The sequence below is a fragment of the Biomphalaria glabrata genome, chromosome 8 (assembly GCF_947242115.1).
Source record: "Biomphalaria glabrata chromosome 8, xgBioGlab47.1, whole genome shotgun sequence".
NCBI lineage: Eukaryota > Metazoa > Mollusca > Gastropoda > Planorbidae > Biomphalaria > Biomphalaria glabrata.
This window is the reverse complement of record NC_074718.1, coordinates 45,604,247-45,630,976: the sequence shown is the minus strand read 5'-3', so window position 1 is coordinate 45,630,976 and position 26,730 is coordinate 45,604,247. Positions and strand designations below refer to the sequence as shown.

Below are 26,730 nucleotides of genomic sequence, written 5' to 3'. Positions count from 1 at the left end.
TAATCTCTAATAATAAATATATTCACAACTCTGAAATCCTATTTTATAAGCACTTTAATATTGTTATAAAGAATGTTACTACAATGTTCATGTTTGTTCATCCATCCATTTTCCGGCTTCATTCTCTCTGACGTCACTTCCATTCAATACACGCAATCACACCACTTGGTATATTTCATATCACTTTACATTCACGCCACTTTGCATTCGCACCACTTTACATTCGAACCACTTTACATTCACACCACTTTACATTCGAACCACTTTACATTCGAACCACTTTACATTCGAACCACTTTACATTCACGCCACTTTACATTCGAACCACTTTACATTCACACCACTTTACATTCGAACCACTTTACATTCACGCCACTTTACATTTGAAGCACTTTACATTCACGCCACTTTACATTCGAACCACTTTACATTCACACCACTTTACATTCGAACCACTTTACATTCGAACCACTTTACATTCACGCCAGTTTACATTTGAACCACTTTACATTTGAACCACTTTACATTCACACCACTTTACATTCACACCACATTACATTCGAACCACTTTACATTCACGCCAGTTTACATTTGAACCACTTTACATTTGAACCACTTTACATTTACGCCAGTTTACATTTGAACCACTTTACATTCACGCCAGTTTACATTGTAACCACTTTACATTCACGCCAGTTTACATTCGAACCACTTTACATTCGAACCACTTTACATTTGCGCCAGTTTACATTCACACCACTTTACATTCACGCCAGTTTACATTTGAACCACTTTACATTCGAACCACGCTGTAACAGACAACAATCATGATATTATTCAGATTGAAATTCTTTACTATAGCCACATAAAAAAGGCGAGAATCTGATATTTGAGTTTGTATTTTCCTTGCTATTGAGTGATTCCAGTGTATAGCTGTAAAACTTGTATCCTCTCGTACGTATATTTCCTGAGCTACTTTGACAAGATACGAAACAAATTAACAGATAATTAAATGTTATAACTTTGACACGATCGCTCCAGTAACTTTTGTTTCTTTTTCGACAGCGAGGTCAAAAGTGGGTGACTCCAAGACGAGCCCCTCATTCAGATGTCCGTAGGATCCGATTCTGTATTCCTTTTGAGCGGGGCCCCACATCAAATTTGGTTTCATGGCTTCTTTGATGCCCTTGAAAAATAGTTTGAAAACATCAATACATATATATATAGGGTTAGTCAATATTGGTTAAAAAAAAAAGTAAAGGTACCCTTTCAGACTTTGCGATCTTTGAGGCAAGATGATTCTTTTTTTTTTCTTTTTATATAAAACTTATATTTAGTCCGTCTGTCCGAGTGGGTATTTTTTTTACATGTTATTTCTCCCACTTCCCATTCTCGGATCAAGTTGAAACTTTGCAAAATTATTCATTGTTGATGAGGAATCAATCAAAAATTAAAAATTATTAATTTAAAAAAAAAAAACGCGTTGGCCTTCCATCATGTAGCCCCGAGACCCCTAGTTCACATTCAGATTCGAATAACTGCAATAATATAATAATGTAAATAGTTTCTTACAGTTACTGCACAATGTAAATAGTTTACTGCACAGTGTAATAGTTTCTTACAGTTACTGCACAGTGTAAATAGTTTACTGCACAGTGTAAATAGTTTCTTTCAGTTACTGCACAGTGTAAATAGTTTACTGCACAGTGTAAATAGTTTCTTACAGTTACTGCAAAGTGTAAATAGTTTACTGCAAAGTGTAAATAGTTTCTTTCAGTTACTGCACAGTGTAAATAGTTTACTGCACAGTGTTAATAGTTTCTTACAGTTACTGCACAGTGTAAATAGTTTACTGCACAGTGTAAATAGTTTCTTTCAGTTACTGCACAGTGTAAATAGTTTACTGCACAGTGTTAATAGTTTCTTACAGTTACTGCACAGTGTAAATAGTTTACTGCACAGTGTAAATAGTTTCTTTCAGTTACTGCACAGTGTAAATAGTTTACTGCACAGTGTAAATAGTTTCTTACAGTTACTGCACAGTGTAAATAGTTTACTGCACAGTGTAAATAGTTTACTGCACAGTGTAAATAGTTTACTGCACAGTGTAAATAGTTTCTTACAGTTACTGCACAGTGTAAATAGTTTACTGCACAGTGTAAATAGTTTACTGCACAGTGTAAATCGTTTCTTACAGTTACTGCACAGTGTAAATAGTTTACTGCACAGTGTAAATAGTTTCTTACAGTTACTGCACAGTGTAAATAGTTTACTGCACAGTGTAAATAGTTTCTTACAGTTACTGCACAGTGTAAATAGTTTACTGCACAGTGTAAATAGTTTCTTACAGTTACTGCACAGTGTAAATAGTTTCTTTCAGTTACTGCACAGTGTAAATAGTTTCTTACAGTTACTGCACAATGTAAATAGTTTCTTTCAGTTACTGCACAATGTACTCACCTTATAACGTATGCACTGGAACAAAGCAACAAATAAAATCGCTGCGACTGGAAGTGATACCATTGTAAAACCCAACCACTGAGCCCAGGGTTCGAACTGATAATCTCCATAACCAACAGGTGTGTACAAGATACAGGACAATGCTAAGACAATCTGAAGATCAACAGATGATAATAACTGTAAACATTTGATAATTTATGAGCATTTGCACACTAGCGCGACAGTGCAACACCGTTAGTGTTTCATAATAAACATATGTTCTAGGTTTTTTTCCTCAAAATCTCTAGCATTATTCTTCCTTGTATTGGACAGTTAAGTTACAGATACTAAACAATGGTCAAAAAGTTCTAGTCAGTTTTGAATTCACTCAGTCGTACATAAAAAAAGGTGTACTGCTCTGGTCTACTTACAACAATGGTCACAGGTGTAATGACCATCCAGCATGCTCGCCAGTAGAGATTTGGTCTGAAGCCAATCATCATTTCTATATCCGTACAGAACTTCGCATTGCCTGAGGAGATAGAAAGGTTATTAAGCAGAAGCTCGTACTATGAGAAACAGTCTCTGTTACAAATGATATAACTATATCTTATCTTATATAATACAGATGTTACATCAAAAAAGAAGATAATTACGTCCTACGCGTCATGCATTTAGTCATGCATATTAACCAATGACTTAAATTCTGCCAAGTCACTGGTTTTCCTGGCTAGCTCAGGCAACCCATTCCATGCTCTAATAGCACTATAGGGAAGAAGGAGTATTTGTACAAATTTGTCCCAGCATATGGGACGATGAATAAGCCTTTATCTTTGTGTCTTTCAGAGTATATAATATATATATATATATATATATATATATATATATATATATATATATATATATATATATATATATATAAGAAACAGTCTCTGTTACAAATGATGTATCTATATAATATATATATAAGAAACAGTCTCTGTTACAAATGATATATCTATATATCTATATATCTATATATAATATATATATATATATATATATATATATATATATATATATATATATATATATATATATACATAAGAAACAGTCTCTCTTACAAATGATATATCTACAAAATATAAACTAAACGCTTGATTTAGTCCTTCTCTTGGTGAAATCTTGTGCTCTATTTTGGCTTTTTTCTTTAATAAATCTGGAAAGACAAAGGCATAGCACAAACATCAGACAGCGCTCCGGTCATCGCGGTTGTCATGGTGACATTCGAAAGGATTTAGAGAGGAGGGTCCTGGCCATGGAGTCAAGATGCTGTAGTATAGAGCATAACAATTTTCTAGATATCATCTACAAAGAAGGCATCACAAATGAGATTCGAACTAGGATCACAACGCCTATTTGGTCCCTCAACGACCTGCTGACCACTGTAAAAAAACAACAACATATCACGAGTTTCTCATTGCTCTCAAAGACCTTTCTGCAGGAAACAGTCCCAGGGAAAAGAAGAAGAAGAGGCAGACGGGCCTGTCATTGAAAGAGACTAATCATGGCCAAAGACAGAAGAATAGAGAGAAACATGTGTGGCGCCCCATCTGTCCAAGAGACTAGAGGATAGGTGAAAGTGAAAGTGAAAATTTTATAATCATTATATTGTTTCGTTTTGTTGGAGCCAAAGAATTATTTGCAAAGTATTTTAAAACATGAAACACACATTACTGCTGCTTTTGTAAAATGTTTTACATGTTTCGGATGTTCCTTCAGAGTTGAAGATAGTTTACTTCCTAGTCCAAACCTCCCGCAGGACGACGGGGGATGGGAGCGGGCAGGGTTTGAACCCGGGATCGATAAATCCAAACGACAGTCCAGCGCGCAAACCGCACGACCAGGCAGCCATCCATTACACCCAAAGCAGCTCCTTCTCCAATGGGCCTCATTCACCAATCGTAAACAAACAACATTTAGTCACGTGATAATATTGATAAAACAACGGGAAAAAAACTGTCACGTGATAGCCATTGTGTATTAAAAATTAGATCGTAATTTGGATAGAAGAGAGAGAATCACGTGGCTAAATGTTGTTTGTTTACGATTGGTGAATGAGGTCCATTTATTTTCCTACCAGACCCGACTAGAGGGTCTCTAAAAAACACTTCTGCAGCCTTGAACTTTGGAACTAAGTTTTTTTTCCCTTACCATTACTGTAAAGTACATGTGAAACATTCTGAAAGTACATAGTGTAGAAGTGAATAGCCAACCTGGCATATCGTGTTTACATTTTCGATATTAATTGAGAAATGCTTAAAACTGCACAAGTTTAGTACAAACAGTTGGATGCATGCGATATTTATTTACGGAAAGCAGTCCTTATGCGTTGGGGGAAAAAATAAGTGGCTAATACGATATGCCTGTAGAGAAGATGCCAAATTCTTGTTTGCTCATTGCAATATTTGCCGAGCTAGTCAGGAAAACCTGTGACTTGGCAGAATTTAGGTCATGCATGACTAAATGCATGACGCGTAGGACGTAATCATCTTCTTTTTTGAAGTAACGTCTGTATTGTATAAGATAAGATAAGGTTTGTTTTTGTATAACTTAAGTTTATGTCTTGCATAGCAATTTTTAAACTGGTGTAAATGATATAAACAAAATATTAATTGTTGATGGATGACTTTGTCCTTTTTTTACATTACAAGTGTTGACATAAATATTATGTAGACTATTTAGTTTTGCTAGTACTAGTACTAATACACTTCTCTTTTTACTAAACTTATATCAACTCTGTCTGTCTTTTTGTCTGTGTGGTAAAAAGTTTGTACACGTTATTTCTCCCACACCCAATTTCGGATTAAGCTGAAATTTCGCTTAATTATTTCTTTTACCCGACAAACACAAGAATCAATAAAAAAAATTAACCAATTAGTTATTTAACTATTGGTGATTAATTCTTTGGTTTGGTATCTTGAACAAGATACCCCCCTTCTTCCCTACCCTTTCCACAACTGGTCCAGACAAGCGATAGGATTATAGCGCATTGAGAAAGCTAGAAGTTAAATAAAAACAATTGTTTAAAAAAAAATTCTATCGCACAGATTTATACGTTTAGGTCGGTTATACACATAATTACAAGTCTGATTCAAACTAATTTATACAAGTACACTTAATATAAGCCTTTTTTGAAGTAACGTCTGTATTATATAAGATAAGATAAGTATTTTGAAAAAATGTTTTTCATGTTCTATTCACGTCATGTATAAAATGAACGATCGCATGAATGTTTTATTTCGAGCCACATCTCTCACAAGTTCCCAACAAAAAGAAATTTAATTATTTCTTATAAATAGAGCTAAATGTTTTTAACTCACTATGTCATCAATAGCCAAGAAATATTTAGATTGGTCAATTTTCCTTCCCAGCAAAATAGACCAGGAAGAGAAAGCTAATTAGATTCGTTTTACAGATAAACAGTCGAGCAGTTAGAAATTTTCGTGATTTAAACTGCAGTGATAAATTGGGCATTACATAACCTTTACAGGTGCTACATTGTTTTCGCCGCTAAATAGTTGTCCATGTAGCGTGCAAGCGATAGATTTCAGTCACGTGACCCAAGTCAAAGTTTCTAGACATAAATTTAACTAGGCGGGGACACAAAACAATTGATCGATCTGATTACCATATACATAGTTCAGTGCAACCAGTTCACACAAACAGGTAAACATCAGTGAGTAGCTGCCGGAGTAGGTGTTCATCAAAGTCAGCACCCAGATACCGCCCTGTAAGGAACCCAGAAAACACATTTATACTCAAGTAGAACTGAAACAATAGTTATATTTTAGATTCGACGTCCCCGCGTGCGATATTGTGGTGATCAATGTGGATAGCCCCTGCAGATGTGTGGTTTCAAGATTCTTAACCCTTAAAGGGCTGAGCTCTTTTACAAGAGTGCTTACAAAATAGAATTAAAATTCTACTGTATAAATTGAGCTCTTGTGATACGAAGGTAGAATAACCCTTGAGGGATTACGGGCACGACATGGCCTAAATTGTGTCGATGTGTCCAAAAACCCAAAATACAAATACAAATACCACACGCTTCTAAAGGGTTAAACAGATACCATTCCCCTAAACAAGTTTCGTGTATAATGGTGAAATAAAAACTCATAAGATTACCGGACAGAGGCGTAGCTAAGGTGGGGGGAGGGAGGGGAGAATTTGAAAATCCCCCCAAGGCCCCTCCTTGAGTGGGGCCCCCAAATGAGTGTTTTTTTTTTTGTTTTTTTTTTACATAAAATGTAATGACGGCTAATTTCTAGCTACGCCACTGTTATGGGAGTTTTTTTTTTTTTTTTGTTAGTGTTCACGTTGATACGCGTGGCCAGCTGTGATCTATATATTTTGTCACACCTTACGCAATGTCGTCTGCTAGTGGTCTATTAAAGTTTTATTTTCGTCGTATGAAGTTTTAGTTCACGTTTTTTTGACATGACCAGCAGGAACTACTTTATTGTTCCACAGTTGCGTTAAGTAGGGCACCTATCTAGTTAAGTAGGGCATCTATCTAGTTAAGTAGAGCACCTATCTAGTTAAGTAGGGCACTTATCTAGTTAAGTTGGGCACCTATCTAGTTAAGTAGGACACCTATCTTGTTAAGCAGGGCACCTATCTAGTTAAGTAGGGCACCTATCTAGTTAAGTAGGGCACCTATCTAGTTAAGAAGGGCACCTATCTAGTTAAGTAAGGCATCTAACTAGTTAATTAAGGCACCTATCTAGTTAAGTAGGGCACCTATCTAGTTAAGTAGGGCACCTATCTAGTTAAGAAGGGCACATATCTAGTTAAGTAAGGCATCTAACTAGTTAATTAAGGCACCTATCTAGTTAAGTAGGGCACCTATCTAGTGAAGTAGGGCACATATCTAGTTAAGTAGGGAGCCTATCTTGTTAAGTAGGGCACCAATCTAGTTAAGTAGGGCACCTATCTTTTTAAGTAGGGCACCTATCTAGTTAAGTAGGACATCTATCTAGTTAAGTAGGGCACCAATCTAGTTAAGTAGGGCACCTATCTAGTTAAGTAGAACACTTATCTAGTTAAGTAGGGCACCAATCTAATTAAGTAGGGCACCTATCTAGTTAAGTAGGGCACCTATCAAGTTAAGTAGGGCATCTATCTAATTAAGTAGGGCACCAATCTAGTTAAGTAGGGCACCTATCAAGTTAAGTAGGGCACCGATCTAGTTAAGTAGGGCACTTATTTAGATAAGTAAGACACTTATTTAGCTAAGTGATGCACCAATCTAGTTAAGTAGGGCACCTATCTAGTTAAGTAAGGCATCTAACTAGTTAATTAAGGCACCTATCTAGTTAAGTAGGGCACCTATCTAGTTAAGTAGGGCACCTATCTAGTTAAGTAAGGCATCTAACTAGTTAATTAAGGCACCTATCTAGTTAAGTAGGGCACCTATCTAGTTAAGTAGGGCACCTATCTTGTTAAGTAGGGCACCAATCTAGTTAAATATTGTACCTATCTTTTTAAGTAGGGCACCTATCTAGTTAAGTAGGACATCTATCTAGTTAAGTAGGGCACCTATCTAGTTAAGTAAGGCACCTATCTAATTAAGTAGGGCACCTATCTAGTTAAGTAGGGCACCTGTCTAATTAAGTAGGGCACCTAGCTAGTTAAGTAAGGCACCTATCTAATTAAGTAGGGCACCAATCTAGTTAAGTAGGGCACCTATCTAGTTAAGTAGAGCACTTATCTAGTTAAGTAGGGCACCAATCTAATTAAGTAGGGCACCTATCTAATTAAGTAGGGCACCTATCAAGTTAAGTAGGGCACCTATCTAATTAAGTAGGGCACCAATCTAGTTAAGTAGGGCACCTATCAAGTTAAGTAGGGCACCTATCTAGTTAAGTAGGGCACTTATTTAGATAAGTAAGGCACTTATTTAGCTAAGTGATGCACCAATCTAGTTAAGTAGGGCACCTATCTAGTTAAGTAAGGCATCTAACTAGTTAATTAAAGCACCTATCTAGTTAAGTAGGGCACCTATCTAGTTAAGTAGGGCACCTATCTAGTTAAGTAGGGCACCTATCTAGTTAAGTAGGACACCTATCTAGTTAAGTAGGGCACCTATCTAGTTAAGTAGGCCACCTATCTAGTTAAGTAGGGCACTTATTTAGATAAGTAAGGCACTTATTTAGCTAAGTAATGCACCTATCTAGTTAAGTAGGGCACCTATCTAGTTAAGTAAGGCATCTAACTAGTTAATTAAGGCACTTATTTAGCTAAGTAGGGCACCTATCTAGTTAAGTAGGGCACCTATCTAGTTAAGTAGGGCACCTATCTAGTTAAGTAGGGCACCTATCTAGTTAAGTAGGGCACCTATCTAGTTAAGTAGGGCACCTATCTAGTTAAGTAGGGCACCTATCTAGGATGACGACCGTCGACTGTATGGAAAACATGTATGAGTAACTTCCAGTTTTGTTTTCATCCCAAAAACCAATTGTATGCCTTTTTAAAAATTTCTTTGGAAAAGAAAAACACAATAATATGTTCTACACTATGACGGCTGTAAGAGCTTAATTAATATTCTCTTTGAAAATGGACGTGTAAGTTGGACCAAAGTTGTTTTTTTTTTGCAAATGCTGAGTTTCTCATCTTTTCTCTGAAGACAAATTTCAGTCATTGAGTAGTCAAGATTACTATTTTAATAACATGACATTTTTTTTTTAACTTTCCAGTAAATTATTTACATCTGGAATTAGTTTCAAAGTTCAATAATAATTGGCTACTTACGTAGGTCGTCAAAGGAATCCCCAATAAGAATCCAACCACGTGACATATGAAAGAAAACAAGACTCTGCGCTTGCGTAATGTTCTCGGAAACTCATCAACCACTGCGCTGATGACAGTTTCAAACATAGCAAACTGAAATGGATGACGCCATAAAGTAAATCTAATACATACGACACTCTATCAAGTAAATCTACGACATATGACACTCTATCAAGTCAACCTACAACTGGCTACAACATACGACATTCTATCAAGTCAATCTACAATATACGACGCTCTATCTAGTAAATCTACAACATACGACACTCTATCAAGTAAATCTACGACATATGACACTCTATCAAGTCCACCTACAACTGGCTACAACATACGACATTCTATCAAGTCAATCTACAACATACGACGCTCTATTTAGTAAATCTACAACATACGACACTCTATCAAGTAAATCTACGACATATGACACTCTATCAAGAATTCATGTAGCCTATATATGACTCGCCATGCCTAAATGAGTAGGCATATTTGTTATCTCAGTATGCCTAAGTGACTTGGCCAGCCAACCCGCAAATGAAATCTCTATTAATTGACTAACTATGAGAACGAAGCAGAAGAAAAGAAGACTAACTACGCCTTAATTAATGGTTACCTAACTTCCATACCTAAATGAGTAGGTTTACCTGACTATCCAAGCCTAAAGATATCAGCATAACAAAGAACAATATGGACCAGACGACTGAAAATGGCATTCTTGAGATCCCTTCAGGATAAACTACAAACACTAAACCTGGACCTAGAGACGAAATGTCACACCAGTTTACTCACTAAACATCAAATTGATGAGTTTGTCTTTTTTTTTTACACAAACTCTGTGATCATACGTCCGCTAATGACTTTTAAGGTTTAAATCAAATCACTTCAGAAAATTGCAAACATTTATTAACGGTTATTGATCTCATTTATTGATGTTATTAGTTGATCCCAATCATTTAAAGGATGTATGCTTACAGAATTTAACCCTAATGATAGGTCATAAATTAGATTTAAAAAAAAAACTGGTATATAATAATAATGGCAATGTATTCGATTCCAAAGATTAAGGATGATTGCAGTGTATCACGTGACTACGCAAACCCAGTTGAACAGTTCAAAACAGTGTAAAGTTTAACAAGACATTTATAGCAGTAAGCTGTGGCCATGACCTCCTTCTGTCGCGAAACGACTATGGATCATCTCATGGAGATGAGATGAATACCTGAGCATTAGCTGTGGTCTGAACGATGTCGCCCACACATCAGTTCCCCCCACTCCACGCAGCTGATGTATCCAAAGGAACGGCAGTGCCGATATAGTTTGGGGTCAGCGGCGTCGCAGGTTCTGCCACGGTGTAGCACTGGGTGCTGCAAACTGCCTTAGGCTCCTGATTTTTCTTCAGTGTTGACTCCCGAAGCCTTTCCCATGATTGGGTATAGCTGCAAGGCAACAGAGGTTTGAATTCAGAGTTTTCCTTCTCCTAGGTGGGTAGCCAGCCTTGGTTAACGATCCCCTCCTTCCCGAAGCTCACCGGTGAAGGCGCCAGTTACTCGCCTTTGCCCCTTCTCCTGTTAGTGAGAACAGTTCCGCCGGACTCAATATCTAAGCATTTTTTTGCATTTCGATGGTTGGTCAAAAACAAAGAGGCGGGGAAGGGCAATGGAACTTAATTTTTTAAAAACTTTTCATGAACGTAGCAGCCGATTATGGAAAGACTGAACATAGCATTGTACATTTAGTTGTTTACATTTTACTTTGTTACTAAAATGAGTTACTGAAAATATGCAGTTAGATGTAAATCTTGTAAGCAAAGAAAAAATACACACATATGGAGTGTAGATCTACATGCTTGACTAGGCCATGGCAGTGTGTATTTTCTCGCCTGACCACTTAACACAAAACAAGCATTATCGCTTTTTTTACTTGTCATGACCCGATGAACGACTACTGATTCCCCGCACTGACCAGTTTGTTAGAATCAGTCTAGGCATAGGCTTACGATCTATTTACTTTTTGGGATAGGGAAGAATGTAGATGAAATTGTTACTCCTTTTTCTCGAGTTGGTTATCTTAATGCTTTTAGATCTCTCTCTATATATATATTACTGTACTATAGTTACGGACTAGGCGTTACTTAGCCTAACAGCCACTGTAAGAATGAAGCGATACGATTGGTTAGATCTAGATTCGCTTTCAGTAGCCTATAGTTGAGGTTAAAAAGACGTATGCTTAACCTAAAAACAAAGTCTTAAAGAACCCCGTTTTTTTTTTTGAAATATCAATAATTTATTGTCCAATTTATTAAATATACATGTTTATAAACATTTAAATAAAAATGGTAGGCCTTACAGTGTTTCCTAATACATCTTTTTTCGCAAAATAAAAAAACGCAGAATTTAAATATGTCAATAACTCAAATTTGAAAAAACCATCGAAGTTTCCTTTTAAAGAGAACGAGCTCCCGGTTTAGGCACACACTGACTGTGACTTATAAAATTCAGACGTTATTACAAAAAAGAAGATGATTACGTCCGACACGTCATGCATCTAGTCATGCATGTTAACCAATGACTTTAACTCTGCCAAGTCATTGGTTTTCAGGGCAACCTATCCAACGCTCTCATAGCACTAGCACAATACTGCAAAGGGTGTTTATAAATTCTGTCACAGTGTGACTTTTCCACTCACCACTAGTTGTCACACTTTGTACATCCTGGTTCGTCACGTGAGCCATGTATCCCAGCATGCTAAAGATAACGAAACCAGCAAAAACAGAAGTGGAGCAGTTAATAACAGCGACCAAAATGGCGTCCCTGAAAAGTGATTTTTTAAAGTGATCATTTTTGGAATTACAGTTTAGTATATAAAAAAAAGAAATCTACATTTTTGTTTCATAGATAATTTTGTCTTTTGTATTACATACATTCTGAATAAGGGAATGAACTAGTTTGGCACCATAAACATGTCTGCTAATTAAAGCACATTAAGGTGTACTGTAAGTTGCCCGGCGCTCTCCCCAGTCGTCCAGCGGGAGGTTTGGGCTGGGATATAATTATATGCAAATAAGAAAGAACAGACCAAAAAAAAAACAAGATCTGCCAGAATGCAGAACTGTGTACGCTTTTGAAAATCTGCCAGAATGCAGCACTGTGTACGCTTTGGAAGATCTGCCAGAATGCAGCACCGTGTAAGCTTCGGAAGATCTGCCAGAATGCAGCACTGTGTACGCTTTGGAAGATCTGCCAGAATGCAGCACCGTGTAAGCTTCGGAAGATCTGCCAGAATGCAGCACTGTGTACGCTTTGGAAGATCTGCCAGAATGCAGCACCGTGTAAGCTTCGGAAGATCTGCCAGAATGCAGCACTGTGTACGCTTTGGAAGATCTGCCAGAATGCAGCACCGTGTAAGCTTCGGAAGATCTGCCAGAATGCAGCACTGTGTACGCTTTGGAAGATCTGCCAGAATGCAGCACCGTGTAAGCTTCGGAAGATCTGCCAGAATGCAGCACTGTGTACGCTTTGGAAGATCTGCCAGAATGCAGCACTGTGTACGCTTTGGAAGATCTGCCAGAATGCAGCACTGTGTACGCTTTGGAAGATCTGCCAGAATGCAGCACTGTGTACGCTTTGGAAGATCTGCCAGAATGCAGAACTGTGTACGCTCTGGAAGATCTGCCAGAATGCAGCACTGTGTACGCTTTGGAAGATCTGCCAGAATGCCGCACTGTGTACGCTTTGGAAGATCTGCCAGAATGCAGCACTGTGTACGCTTTGGAAGATCTGCCAGAATGCAGCACTGTGTACGCTCTGGAAAGGCTTCATTTCTGGTTATTTCTTAAGGTTGACTTCGCAAGTTAGAGTTTCGGGAAATCAATAGTTTTTACCAAAGCATTTAGAGAGACGTCAAATGTAGCTGCAGGGAAACCAGAAGACCAATATATACACTAATAAATCTAGTTACCTCTTTAAAAAAGTATTGAAAATAAAGTGTTATACATATTTACCGATAACAGTTATGTTTGAACGGGTTATAGGAAGCCAAAGTGATCAGTGTTCCAAAGGCGAGTCCCAATGAGTAAAATATTTGTGTGGCCGCCTCTCTCCAAACCTGATTGACAAATAAATGAGTTTCTTTGGAAGCTGTGACAGTTATAGCTAGTATTATCCAGTATTGTTTATAAACAACACTGTGTTAAATGGGTTAATTACAAATGTAGATTAGTTGTATTAGATGAGAGAGGAGGAGGAAAACTTGTTAAGTAAACTGTGTCTTGAAGCGTGGAGAGAGTTCAGTTAGGAGTTAAATTTAATAGAAGGTGACACACAGTGACACAGGTCTTGCACAACGAATCCCAGGTCTAGCACAACGACTCCCAGGTCTAGCACAATGACTTGCAGGTCTAGCACAACTGTCATACACAGAAGCACACTCACATCAAGATGCAAGCATTGTGTTCGAACGTAGACTGGTTTGGTTAGGAACACATTGAATATGAGCTTGTTACGAATTGTGTGTGTGTGTGTGTTTCTATGGTGATGGTGAGAAAAAATTAGCGATTGGTCGGTGGCTATGTAGTGTGAATGATGCAAGATAGGCGGGACTGTCGTGAGCTGTCGTGATATTCGAAGACAAGTCTTATTAATTCTTCGTGATCAATGAGTTAGTGGTATTTGGTAAATATATAGTAGATTTATATACGTAACAGTCATCTCAGTATTTTGATTTATTTAAAGGAATTTGTTTTACTCACATCAACATTAGCGATTTTCTCCCATTCTGGTATTATGTAGTATTTGATACCATCCAAGTATCCCGGTAGAGTCACACTTCGGATTAATAGTGCCACCAGAACAAAATATGGGAACAATGCCATAAAATAAGCCACCTGGAATAATACAAGGGACAGTCATTAACAAACCTTTGGTCCGTGCACTGAAAAAGCCCGCAGACCGTAGCTTTTGAGGGAGAAACGTGGCACCACTAAAAGCGTTGAGTCCATTGAGCGCAGGGCTCTGAGGGACATATGGAGTGATCAAATCTCTAAGGTACAAAGCATTTAAATAAAGAAGCAATCCCACCTATTGCTCTTCAGTAGGTGGAGCCTGTCGAAATTATCTGACAATTAGCTATTGTGAAATCGCTACACAAAATTGTCTCCCATGACGCTAATTGCATCAGCTAAACACCACACTGCAAGTAATAGAACCTATAGTCAGTATAGTATCATAATGTACTACTAGGTGGCTAGATCGTAATCCACGTAGAGTGACACTTTAAAATACGAACTCTAAATTTAGAAAGCCTTCAGGACAGAAGACTTAAAAGTAAAGTAGCAATTATACATAAAACACTGACCATAATCTTCCAATACAAAAACAAAATTTAATAAAATACTCAGAAAGATACAAAGATAAAGGCACATTCCTCGTCCCATATGCCAGGACAAATTTGTACAAATGCTCCTTCTTCCCTAGTGCAATTAGAGCATGGAATGGGTTGCCTGAGTCAGCCAGTAAGACCAATGACTTGGCAGAATTTAAGTCATTGGTTAACATGCATGACTAGATTGACCTAGGAACACGCGTAGGAGGTAATCATCTTTTTTGAAGGAACGTCTGTATTTTATAAGATAAGATAAGATAAGGTTAAAAACTTTAAACAAGAAACATAAAGTAGCATATGGTAACATAAAATAACATCCAATTGTGAACAAATGAACAACTCTAAGAGATTTTCTGGCAGTTATAATTAAATATTTAAAAAGTAATTGTTAGTATTCTGCCATGCAACAGTTTATTTAAACTGAACCAACCAAAAACAACAACGTAGGCTACAGAATATAGATCTATGTAACAAAGATTGACCAATAATAGACACTGACCTTGCCTGAGGTTTCTACACCCTTTCTTAGTATGAAAAACAGGATTAACCAAGCCAATGCCAAGAAGACAAGTAACTTTAAACTGATACCTCCAAGATGGCCGATGTCTTCTGCTTCATTCAGTCTCAGTATGTGACGTCTGCCAGCAGGCAATATACAACAAAATTACAATCAGACAATTAGAAAGAATGAAATTGTAAATTCTTTTATTTTTTTTTAAATTACTATGCTTTCTTAAAATAGTAAATTAAAAGAAAATCTCCAAATCTTTTTAACAAGACTTTTATTCATTAAAAAAAAATAGTTTCATGATAAAAAGATAGTCATATACAATAATATATGTGCAATATATTTATATATATATTGTTATAAACTTGGTGGTGGCACAGAGAGGGGTAGTGGTGTGTGTATAGTCAGCCGACGCAAATCGCCCCAGGCCAGCGTTAGTCGAGCGGCGTTCTGTCCGGTTCGAGAAGGCCAGTAGGGACCCTATATAAGAGCGGAGGTGTCGCAGTCAAGATGGTTCATGGCAGGGGCTCAGAGCCCGGTTCACTACAGTCCGGTCGACTACAGCACAGTTCAGCGGTGTGGTTCTGTACGGAGCATTACGACGGTTCAGTGCGGAGTACTATCAAGTACAGTTGAGACGAACGGCGTCTTGATCTTGGTCTGTGATCGAGTCCGACACAACGAGCCTAGTGTGTGAAGTCAGTCCTGAACTGTTGAACCCAGTGCAAGCCCGGAACGAGACGGAGAGGCCAGTGCAAGAGTTGATACGGCGGAACGGTGTTATCGGAGAGATATTTGTACAGTGTACGTGTTGCCAATTGTACAGTATTGGCTGTTATTTATTCAACTATTAAAGTGTTACGTTACTTTGGAGCCCTGAGTTGTCAAGTTCTTTAAGTTGGTGGTGTAAGGTGCATTTTGCAGAGAGCCTGGATAGTGAGATTCGTAACAATATAGTTCGTCCATCGTGGTTCGATGATGACCACTTTGTCATCCAGGGGGCTGAGGGCTTTGCACTGGGGTTTTATGCCTCCTCGTGTGGCTGGTGAGACCTATGTGAGCCCGGAATGTTCGGCCGCACACTGGGCAGGTTATTCCAGGTATCAATCTAGGCTGGACCGCATTAATTGTGTGTGTGTGTGTGTTTTGTTTTTACTCACGTGAAATATTCCTCGCTAGGCAAGACAGTCATGTCACATGACTTTAACATTGTCTGGGTGTAGTTATATGTGAGTGACGTCATGGTGACGTTGTCTCTGGACAAGATTCGATTCACACATTGAAAATCCATATGATCTAAAATAACACACAAGCAGGTAATACTAAGAGCACAGTGACAAGAGACATAGAGTAACTATGAATATGTTCCAGAACCCAGAACCATTTGCAGGGCCGGTCTTAGGTAATAGGAGGACCTAGGCAAGGTGAATTCTGTGGCCCCAAATGAATTATCAAAATAATAAACATCGAGAGAACTGTATTTCGCAATTCATAAAAAAAACTGTTTAACATAAGTAGTCTAACGAGTAGATCTGAACATTGGTCAATAAACATAGAGTCAAAGTAGAGACTTAGAGCCTGGCTAGTAGACATAGAGCCCTAGTGCTCTGCTATATTCGTGATTTGATACAAGTCTCGCAATGTTTTGCCTAAGGCCGGCTCTGACCATTGGATTCAACACGCCCTGAAACCATGGGTAGCGGATGCACATTAATTTAGTTTGAAACCTTCCGGAAAAGAAGAGTTATTTAGCAGCCGACCAGATTAAAAAAAAATTTGTTTCATTTTTTAATAATCTACTTCTTATTTTATAAAGTTCAGAAAAAAAGAGAAGAAAATTACGCTCTATGGGGCAGTACGCGTATCCGTGCTTTAATCTCTAGTTGTGCATGTTAATTAGAGACTTAATCTCTGACAAATCATTGGTTTTTTCTTTGTCTTCATTTTTTTTTTCATAATCTTAATCTCCGTATGGGGACGCCCGTATGGGGACGCCTTTGTCTGTTTGTAAAATGTAAAATGTTTTGTTTGTTTGTAAAATGTTTTACATGTTTCGGATGTTCCTTCAAAGTTGAAGATAGTTTACTTCCTAGTCAAAACCTCCCGCAGGACGACGGGGGATGGGAGCGGGCAGGGTTTGAACCCTGGACCATCGATAAACCTGAACGACAGTCCAGCGCGCAAACCGCACGACCAGGCAGCCATCCATAAACTTATCATGTAATTCTATTATGTCTACTGCAAGTAATATTATGAGTGTAAAGTTACAAAATGTAAAATTTTCTCAGATAGATCTACGTGGAATAAACTCAAACTTCATGGGAAATAATAGTTTACTAGATGAAAATAAAAAGGATTCATTTACTAAAGATTCGCTTCGAGCTTTAAAAACAGAAATCTAGTGTTCGAATTCATTCTGCAGCTATCAAATCAAGTCGCTCCTAGAGGATTCGCAACAGATGAAAACATCGAACATGTTGTCAGAAAGTAGTGCTTTTTATAAGACATACATTGAGGTTTATAACATACCAATCTTTTTTTTGTCGCGCTCTTTGACGTAACGTTAAAAGAAATTCACATACAGTAAGACTAAGACATATTTTATCTTCCTCTCTTATAAATTACAGACGTCGATTGAGAAGATAAGATAATCCATCTTTTAATCTAGTTATGTATGTATGACTTAAAATCTGCCAGGTCGTAGGTTTTCCTTGGCAACCCATTCCATGTTCTATTAGCACTAGGGAAGAAGGAGCATTTGTATAAATTTGTCCTAGCATATGGGACGAGGAATGTGCCTTTATCTTTGTGTCTTTCTGAGTATTTTATTAGGTGTTGTTTTCGTATTTGTAAATTATGGTTTAGTGTCTTATTTATTATTGCTACTTTACTTTTGAGTCTTCTATCCTGAAGGCTTTCTAAATTTAGCGGTTTTACTATATGTGTTACTCTAATCCAGGGGTTCTCAACCTGTGGGTCGCGACCCCCTTGGGGGTCGATTGACGACTTGCCAGGGGTCGCCTTAGACCATCAAAAATAAGGATTGCTATTGTTTATTCTTCTATTGCTGTGTGTGTTTATTGGAGGGGGGGGGGGGTCGCGGCAGAGTGGTATATTGTAAAAAGGGGTCGCCGAGCTTAAAAGGTTGAGAACCGCTGCTCTAATCAAATGTGAATATTCGTTTGTTATGAACCTCACTGCTTTATTTTGCGTCTGTTCCAGTTTTTAAAAAATGCTTTCTTGAGTTGATGGGTCCCAAACAAAGGTCGCATGTATCAATAAAACATTAAACATAGTGTGAAGTGTGCGCTTGTGTGTAATGTATTGTGTAGTATGCACTGGTGTGTAATGGACAGTCGTGTGTAATGTGTTCTAGTTTTTGCCGTCATATTAGAAACGAACACACATTTGCACTCCATAACAAACCCTCTTATCATATATCAACTCTGTCTTGATGGAAACTTGTACACGTTTTTTTTCTCCCACTTCCCATTCTCGGATCAAGTTAAAACTTTGCACGATTATTCAGTATCGATGACAACACAAGAATCAATAAAAAAAAAACAGTTAGTAAATCAATTAGTTGTAAAGAATTAATTTAGTTTTTCATAGAAAATGTACTAAACTAAGGGGGAGATAAAACCTTGTTTAGAGAATAAAGTCGTTCGCTAATAGATTTATAACTATAGACTTCTATAGAATATAAAATCTTTTATTTTATAAGAACCTCAATATTTCAGACTCGATCAACTTAAAAAAAAAAAAAAGCTTGAAACGGCAGCAAGGAAACCTTCTCCCAGATACCCCTTCCACAGCCCCGTCCCCTCTACTGGTCCACAAAAAAGATTGCACAATAGCGCATGCTGTAAGCATGAAAGTTGCACCAAACAATAACAACTAATCAAAATATTTCCAATTGTACACATTTATTATTGCTAGTCTAGATCTTTTTAAAATTAATAACATGATCAATTCTAAATAATTACTGCAATTCCACTCAATATATAAACTTTGATTTTATTATTTTTTTCTTAAATTGTTTTTGTTTTTAGTTTATTTTTGGCTCCTGGCAAATCGTAAAACTAAACTGCATGCTGGGAGCAAGACTGATCACTGGGACTGGGGAGAGTAAGGCGTTAGAAAGCTCCATATTGTCACATTCACAAGAAAACAATCAGCTCTTGACCACATTTTGATATATGCTGTGTCCATCCAGTTCGTTTCGACCACACTTTTTTTTGTACTGTTTATACTGAAGAAAACACGCGTACGTGAGGTTGTAAATTGTTGAACCGGCACTAAATGGTTTGCCGTAGACTACGACACACAAAAAAAAATGAGAACGCTGTGGGATGCATGTAATTTAAAAAGACAAATTTCTTATTCCATGCGCTAGGACAAATTCGTACACGTGCTTCTTCTTTCCCAGTGCCATTAGAGCATGGAACGATTAGCCTGTATCAGTCAAGATAACCAATGACTTAGCAGAGTAGGCTATACGTTTCTAATTAAAAAAACAACTAAGCTTATAAAAAACTTTATTTATGTCAATTAATTTTAAAGATAAGATTAGTTCAAAATAGTGTCAATTAACAACTAGAGAACAATAATTAATTAATTCAAATACAAATACATAAGCATTATTTGTTTTCAAAATTTTTTTTGGAAACAAGACCGGATTTTAGAAATTAATAAAAATCTAAATAATGAACATATTACTTAATGAACAATTTCTATGATAAGAAGATTTCTATGATAAGAAGATAAGAAGATAAGATAAGATACGATAATTATTATTGGTCCAAACAAATGTTAGACTACAATTGACCGCCTCAACAGCTTAACTACTGTAACAAATTGATATTATTTAAAATCTCGTAAGGATAAGGTCAGTTAGGAAATACAGTAATTAAAAGGACCCTAAAAAAAACAAGTTACCAACATTAATGCTAATTAAGGCAAGGGTCTATTTAGAAATAACGCATTGTCTTAGAAATATTGTAATTATTATTATTATAATTATTATATAAAAATGTTGCACCTTATCAAGTTGCTATATGTGTACAGAAAGTTGTCTATCTTGACAACAGATAGATGAAAGAGTTGTCTAGAGCCGATCCACTAAGCCCTACACCGACATGATCAAATGGTCCTAACGAAAAAGCAAGTTTTGCTCAATGAGTTGTTACAACCAGTGTATGTAAGCAACAAAATAGACTTGATTAGAATTAATCAAACTTCGTTACTTATTTGACATTTTTATACAAAGATTTAAGGCATGAAAAAAAAAAGCAAAAAAAAAATAATAATAATTCAGAACAGTAAAACCAAATATTTGACAGAGTTTGGGCCCCTAACATGCGCGTGGCTGTCTTGTCGTGTGGTGCACAATGCGAGCTATCGTTCGGACTTCTCGATGGTCCCGGGTTTATACACTGACCGCTGCGCCACCCCCACCCCACCCCCCGTCGTCCTGCTGGAGGGTAAATTATATTCAACTTTGAAGGAACAGCCGAAACATTTAAACATTTATTTTTTTTTTTTGCACGACTATATCAATACGTGAATATGCGTAGGACGTAATTATCTTCTCTGTTAAAGGAACGTCTGTAATTTATAAGATAAGAAGAATATAAGAACCTGATGAAAAAAATATACGTTATTTGTATTTTGTACCTATTGAAATGTAGTATAAAACACTAAAACTATCACCAGGACTAACCTAATGTAGAGTTGACTGCCTGCTGTTCTGACATGTTGACAATGTTCAGTTTTTCTGTGACACAATATTTAGTGTTCCAGGAGTTGTCACAGGTGGACCAAGGCAATACTGTATCCAGAGAGACCAACGATACCACACAGTAGTACATCCCATATAGAATGATGACATTGTAATAAAGGCAGACCATGAAGGTTATTAGGACCATGGCGATTCCGATACCTGTAATATTAAAAAAATGAAATCAAATATGCTTATTTTAATACTCAATACATTATTATTTTTACGACTGACGTCATATCTATTGAAAAATTAGCTACCATGTTTATATTTTTAAAAAAATATATTTTATAACTGGACGTGATGGTGATAGGGCAGTAGTGTGTGTTTAGTCAGCCGACACTAATCGCCCCAGGCCAGCGCTACACCAGTGTCACAGTTTCAAGAAACATCGCAAGTCCGTAACAGAGAATTGAGTGTAAATCCAGGAAGAGGCGGAGAGTCAGAAGAGCTTGATACAGCTTTACAGAGTTGATACGACGCAGTGGTTATCTACAGCAAAGCTGCTGTACGCCAATGTTACTTTGTTGCCAACTGTACAGTATTGGCTGTGATTTATTGGACATTCAAGTTTTGCGTTATTTTGGAGCCCTGAGTTGTCAAGTTCTTTAGTTGGTAGTGTCGTGTGGTGCAGTTTGCAGAGTGAGAGTCGTAACAATATTCATATAAAATCTAGAATTTACCAATACGAATAGATGCTACACAATTGCTCTGTGCGACTTAACTCTTTCTCTCCTAACGGACGATACCAGCGTTGATTCCATCAGAATGTGGTAAATAATTACGGAGAGAAAGAGTTAATAATGACCAGATCATTTTGGTTTCTTGTTGCTTTGATGTTATCAGTCCAATGGACCTCATTCACCAATCGTAAACAAACAACATTTAGTCACGTGATCTTATTGATAAAACAACGGAAAAAAACTGTCACGTGACAACCATCATGAATTAAACAAGAGATTGTAAATTATATAGAAGAGATAGAGCACCACGTGGCTAAATGTTGTTTGTTTACGATTGGTGAATGAGGTCCATTATTCAAACAATTTTCTTTCTTTTGCGTTGAAGCATGAAAAATTTAACTCTTATGATAGGAGAGCTGCATTCTGCTGAGTGTTCAATCCGTTTTGTTGTTGTTGTTTTTGTTGTTGTTGTTTTTGTTGTTGTTGTTTAAAAGGGTGGGGGTACACAATTGTACGGCATCAATTCTTAGGATGTGTCAGTCCATGGTGTCCTGCTGATCAAAGATATTTATTTCAAAAGTGGTCACGATGTTGTCATGAGCCCTGCACATTCGAACCAAGTCCGCACACTTCCCTTCCCTTATCTTATCTTATATGATACAGATGTTACTTTGGGCTTTGACATATTAATCTTCATTCCTGAATAAACGCCTGATACTTGTATACAAGTTAGGATGGCTGCCTGTTCGTGCGGTTTGCGCGCTGGACTGTTGTTTGGATTTATCGATGGTCCCGGGTTCAGACCCTTCCCGCTATCATTCCCAGTCGTCCTGCGGGAGGTTTGGACTAGGAAGTAAACTATCTTCAACTCTGGAGAAACATCCGAAACATGTCAAACATTTTTTTACAAGTCAAATTTGACTGACGCCTGCCTACGTAAGTTTTCCTTAATGATTTGCGAATGCATTAATTACTAAAGTACATGTGAGTCAAGCATTAAATCTAGCTGCTACATTTCATTCTTTCTGTCGCCCGTCTTTTAACGCTTGAGAGAAATAATTTTAAAAAAAAAATGAACAAGTTTATTTGTTAAATTTACACTCTTTCCTGTGATCCCGAGTTTCGATTCCTGATGAAGACTGGCGTTTTTATTTTATTTTGGAAAACAGTAAAAAGCAGTGGGAAAAAAATTAGCGTCAATATTTGAGGCAGCACTTCGAAGTCACGGTTGGTGTATATTTACAAAAGTTGCCTACAATCTGATCGTACACTGATGAAAGGGCTAAAAATATCTAGCCTACTATCAACTGTGCGGACTATTTTTTTCAGATGTATTCGTTTCTTCTTGGAGACTAACTGGTACAATGCTGAAAGTGCTAAGGAGGATTAAATCAATGTCGTAAAAATCAATGTCGTAATAATCTACATTTCTAGCGTTTAACGACATTCATTGTGGTCAACTGATTCCAACAGCTAATTAGCTCAGCCAAACACACATTTTAGTTAAACTGAACCCATTAACGTGACTTTTTGATTCACAAGTTTTGGTTGTTTAACCTCTCAAGTTGAGAAAAGACCAAAGTGGCTCAACAAAAAATGGCTGAGGCGGATTTTGGAGTCAGTTATACAGATCGGGTCTCAAGAAAATCCTATGCCGAACTGGGAGTCGAGACAGCTTGACGCCCTATGCGCCGAACGGCGCGGGAGGACCTAAGTCAGTAAGTAAGTAAGTAAGTAACCTATCAAGTTAGATGCCAGGTTGATCAATCCATTCCTTGTTTCTGTCCTTTCAAATTTAAAATTACAAAACAAAGTACCTTGAAAAAGAGGACACACTCTCCAAATTGTTATGGGTCCAACAGAAGCAAACTGACCAAAGGCAAGTTCCATGAAAAACAAGGGAAGTCCACAGAGAGCCAGTGAAATAGTGTAAGGTATCAGGAAGGCACCTGTCAATAATTAAAACTATTATGCAATCAATTTATTGATCAATCTGTCTGTCTATCCGTCAACAAAAATCTTACACTAACAGTAAACAAACCTCCACCGTATTGAAAAGCCAAATAAGGAAACCTCCAAATGTTGCCCAGGCCTACAGCGTACCCCACACAGGAGAAAAAGAATTCCATTTGGTTCTTCCATCCGGTCCGCTCCAAAAGATCTGCATTAGAACCACTGAGAGATGACTCCATCATCTTCAAACAAAAAGTAGTCACATTAAAAATAAAGCATCCAGAATAAGTGTGTGTGTTTGTGTTTTATATTAAACTCGATGGTTACCCCTGCAAGTCAGTGCTTCCCAATAGGCCTACATTTGGCCTACGCAAACCCCATACACTATTGTGCATTTCGCAAAATGGCCGAGGCGTGTGGCCAATACCCGATGTGCTTGAAATTACGCGTGTTTTTCTACCTTGGCCACTTCGCGAAATGCCGGGTGTTCGCAATGTGTTGATTCAAGACTAATCGTTGAGCGGTGTAGCGGAGATCCACGTGTAATATAGGTTGGTTTTCTCTAAAACGATAATTTTCAGTTTGCTGCTTTTAAAGCGGATGTCCTGCCTCTGTCACCTGTGTGACTTTTAAAAAATTAATTTAACATCGATTTCATTGTGAGCATTATTCCTCGGATCGAGCGATGTTTTGAAGTAGGACTTTTTGGCGCTAAATGTTTTAGTCATATTATGCAGTTCATTTACTATAAAATACTGACATACATGATTCAGGCCAATCACACAGGTCAAGGGCTGTTGAACAAGGGACATTACTGCTAATGCACGCAATATGACCAATGTCATGGTCATGTGACCAAAACGCCTTTACAGACGAGAGACAGTGTGTTAGAAAGAAGTTAGAAGGACAGCAAGCAGTAAGGACTGTGTGTTAAAAAGTGAGTCCTTGAAAATGTAGCTGTACGAGTCTAGAAGTAGACAGAGAGAGACTAGTAGTGATTAGTTAGGCAGTTAGTTCTATTGTGTAGCAAAGCATTGAAGTTACTGTAGCCAACTGTGTTTATTGGCTGTTGTTGTCAAGTTGATGTTTTAGATGTGTTGTGTTGTTGGGCAGTGTTTGCAGAAGGACTGGATAGAGAAGACCGTAACAATACATACATATCCAGGGTTCAAACCCTGCCCGCTCCCATCCCCCGTCGTCCTGCGGGACCTTCAACTCTGAAGGAACATCCGAAACATGTAAAACATTTTACAAACAAACATTTTACAAACAAACATTTTACAAACAAACATTTTACAAACAAACATTTTACAAACATATATGTTTTGTATGTGTGTTTGTATTAAACTGCATTCTTTTGGGTGCGAAAATTACTTTTTTTTTTGTCCATTTGATTTGGGATTTAAGATGGATAAGATAATTTGTATTGGTTCAATCAAATGTAAATTCAGTTTGACTACACTTGACCACCTTAACGTAACCACTGTAACAAGAACACTATGCAAATACGAACAACATTCACACACGAAACACATACACACTCACAAACCAGCGCTTTATGAATTAAACCAACAAAAGTTTAGTTCTTATACAGAATTCATCTCTACAATCACTGACCGGCGTCCAAGCCTACACCTGATGCTATTACAATACCAATGGCTCAACAATTCGACAATTCGATGCAGATTTAAAAATAGCAATCTGCTGTGCACTTTGATATGTCGTAAATGATGATCTTGTTGTAACAAATAATAATAGAAATTGATCATGTTCTAAAAATAAACTAAGTTTATACCTATTTGTTAGTTTATCATGTAATTATTATTTACGTATAAAGCCTTAAACCCCCTCCCAAAATCTGCGCATAACCATTTCCTGCTGACGTTGGCCGATCATCCCTGGCCATTTCGCAAATTGGCTGGCCCATAATGGCGAATCGGTCAGCCATATCACGAACTGTCAGATTTCGAGTTTTAATTTATTATTAATTACGTCTTGTGCCATGACACTAGATTCTTATATTTGTAGCAGAAATGTTCAAACTCGGCGAGTCAGTGGTGTTACTTCAAACGCGAGAGTCTGCAGCTTACCGCTTACGACTGCTCAGAAATAGCTGTATGAAGAGCTGAGATCGTTAAAGGGAAGATTTCTATTGTAACAAACCTGACACTTCGTTCACGTTATACAACATCCAAATCTAAAAGCTGAAAAGATAAACGTTAAAGTCCTAGTGAAATATCAGATGTGAAAAAAATCTGAACTTACATTACTTAATGTTCTCAGACTAAGTTCTTTTCGTTCAAGTCACAAAAGTTCTGGAGAAAAAAAATCAACTCTTCACATAGCGGTGTGTTTTATCTCAGTAGAACAATTTGGATCCGGTTATTATTTTAAATATAACATTCTAGTGACCCAGTGATACTGAAACTCTAATGAGATGAATGATTGGGTCCACTGAATGCATCGAGTAACGTGGGCCTACAAGTGACCAATTATACAAATAGCTTTAAAAAAAAAAAAAAAAACTAGCATGGCCAATTAATTTGGAAAATTTTGACACATTTCTGTCCACTGTGGATAGCCTTGCCTATTTGGCTTACTAATTTGAGCTATCTGAAATATGCTCGATAAACAAGCTTCGTTTTTTTTTTTATTTAACAGATGAACAATCTGAGGTACAAGACAACGACTAATGATTTTATTTGGTTATATCAGTAAGAAAAATCATTTTATGTGATAGAATCTAGACCTACTACACGAAGGTTATCGCCGATTAAAATTTTTATTCTGGATGAACAGGAATTTTTGGAAACTCTAAACTTCGAAGCTTCGATGCCTTGTTTTGTAGCCCTTGTACTAGATAATTGTGTGTATATATTATATATATGTTTGTTCACGTGGTGCGGTCATGTATGTATTGGTGTGCATTTAATTTTATTCTTGGTTAGTTACCCTATAGATGTTAATTTGCTAATCCTTGTATCATTTTTCTGTCTCTGATGGTTTCAATATTTATTAAGCATATCTTTGCTCTAAATGAAAAAAAAAAGTATTATTATTATTATTATAATTTTGTAAGGTAAGAGTTTGACCAAATGAAGGCGTTACATGGCAAAGAATTTTTTTTTTACATTCCTTTGGTGTGAGATTTATAATCCCAA

General features: G+C 37.2%; 1 protein-coding gene across 2 annotated transcripts; it reads right to left on the bottom strand.

Annotated features, from left to right (window-relative positions):
• Positions 1–36: 36 nt before the first annotated feature.
• Positions 37–26,016, bottom strand: LOC106067880 (sodium- and chloride-dependent glycine transporter 1-like). 2 transcript variants are annotated; one of them, XM_056039661.1, is made up of 15 exons: positions 25,835–26,016; positions 23,658–23,811; positions 23,434–23,565; positions 20,877–21,095; positions 16,315–16,450; positions 15,146–15,284; positions 14,015–14,149; positions 13,268–13,371; positions 11,953–12,077; positions 9,912–10,024; positions 9,232–9,363; positions 6,110–6,209; positions 2,871–2,971; positions 2,461–2,613; positions 37–1,186 (listed from the first exon to the last, which is right to left on the bottom strand). In XM_056039661.1, exons 2-15 carry the CDS (start codon positions 23,809–23,811, stop codon positions 1,016–1,018), a joined length of 1,914 nt encoding a protein of 637 aa, XP_055895636.1. In that variant the 5' UTR covers positions 25,835–26,016; the 3' UTR covers positions 37–1,015. The 2 variants fall into 2 exon arrangements, with proteins under 2 accessions (XP_055895636.1, XP_055895637.1); XM_056039662.1 differs by lacking the exon at positions 25,835–26,016 and adding an exon at positions 25,733–25,834.
• Positions 26,017–26,730: the final 714 nt, after the last annotated feature.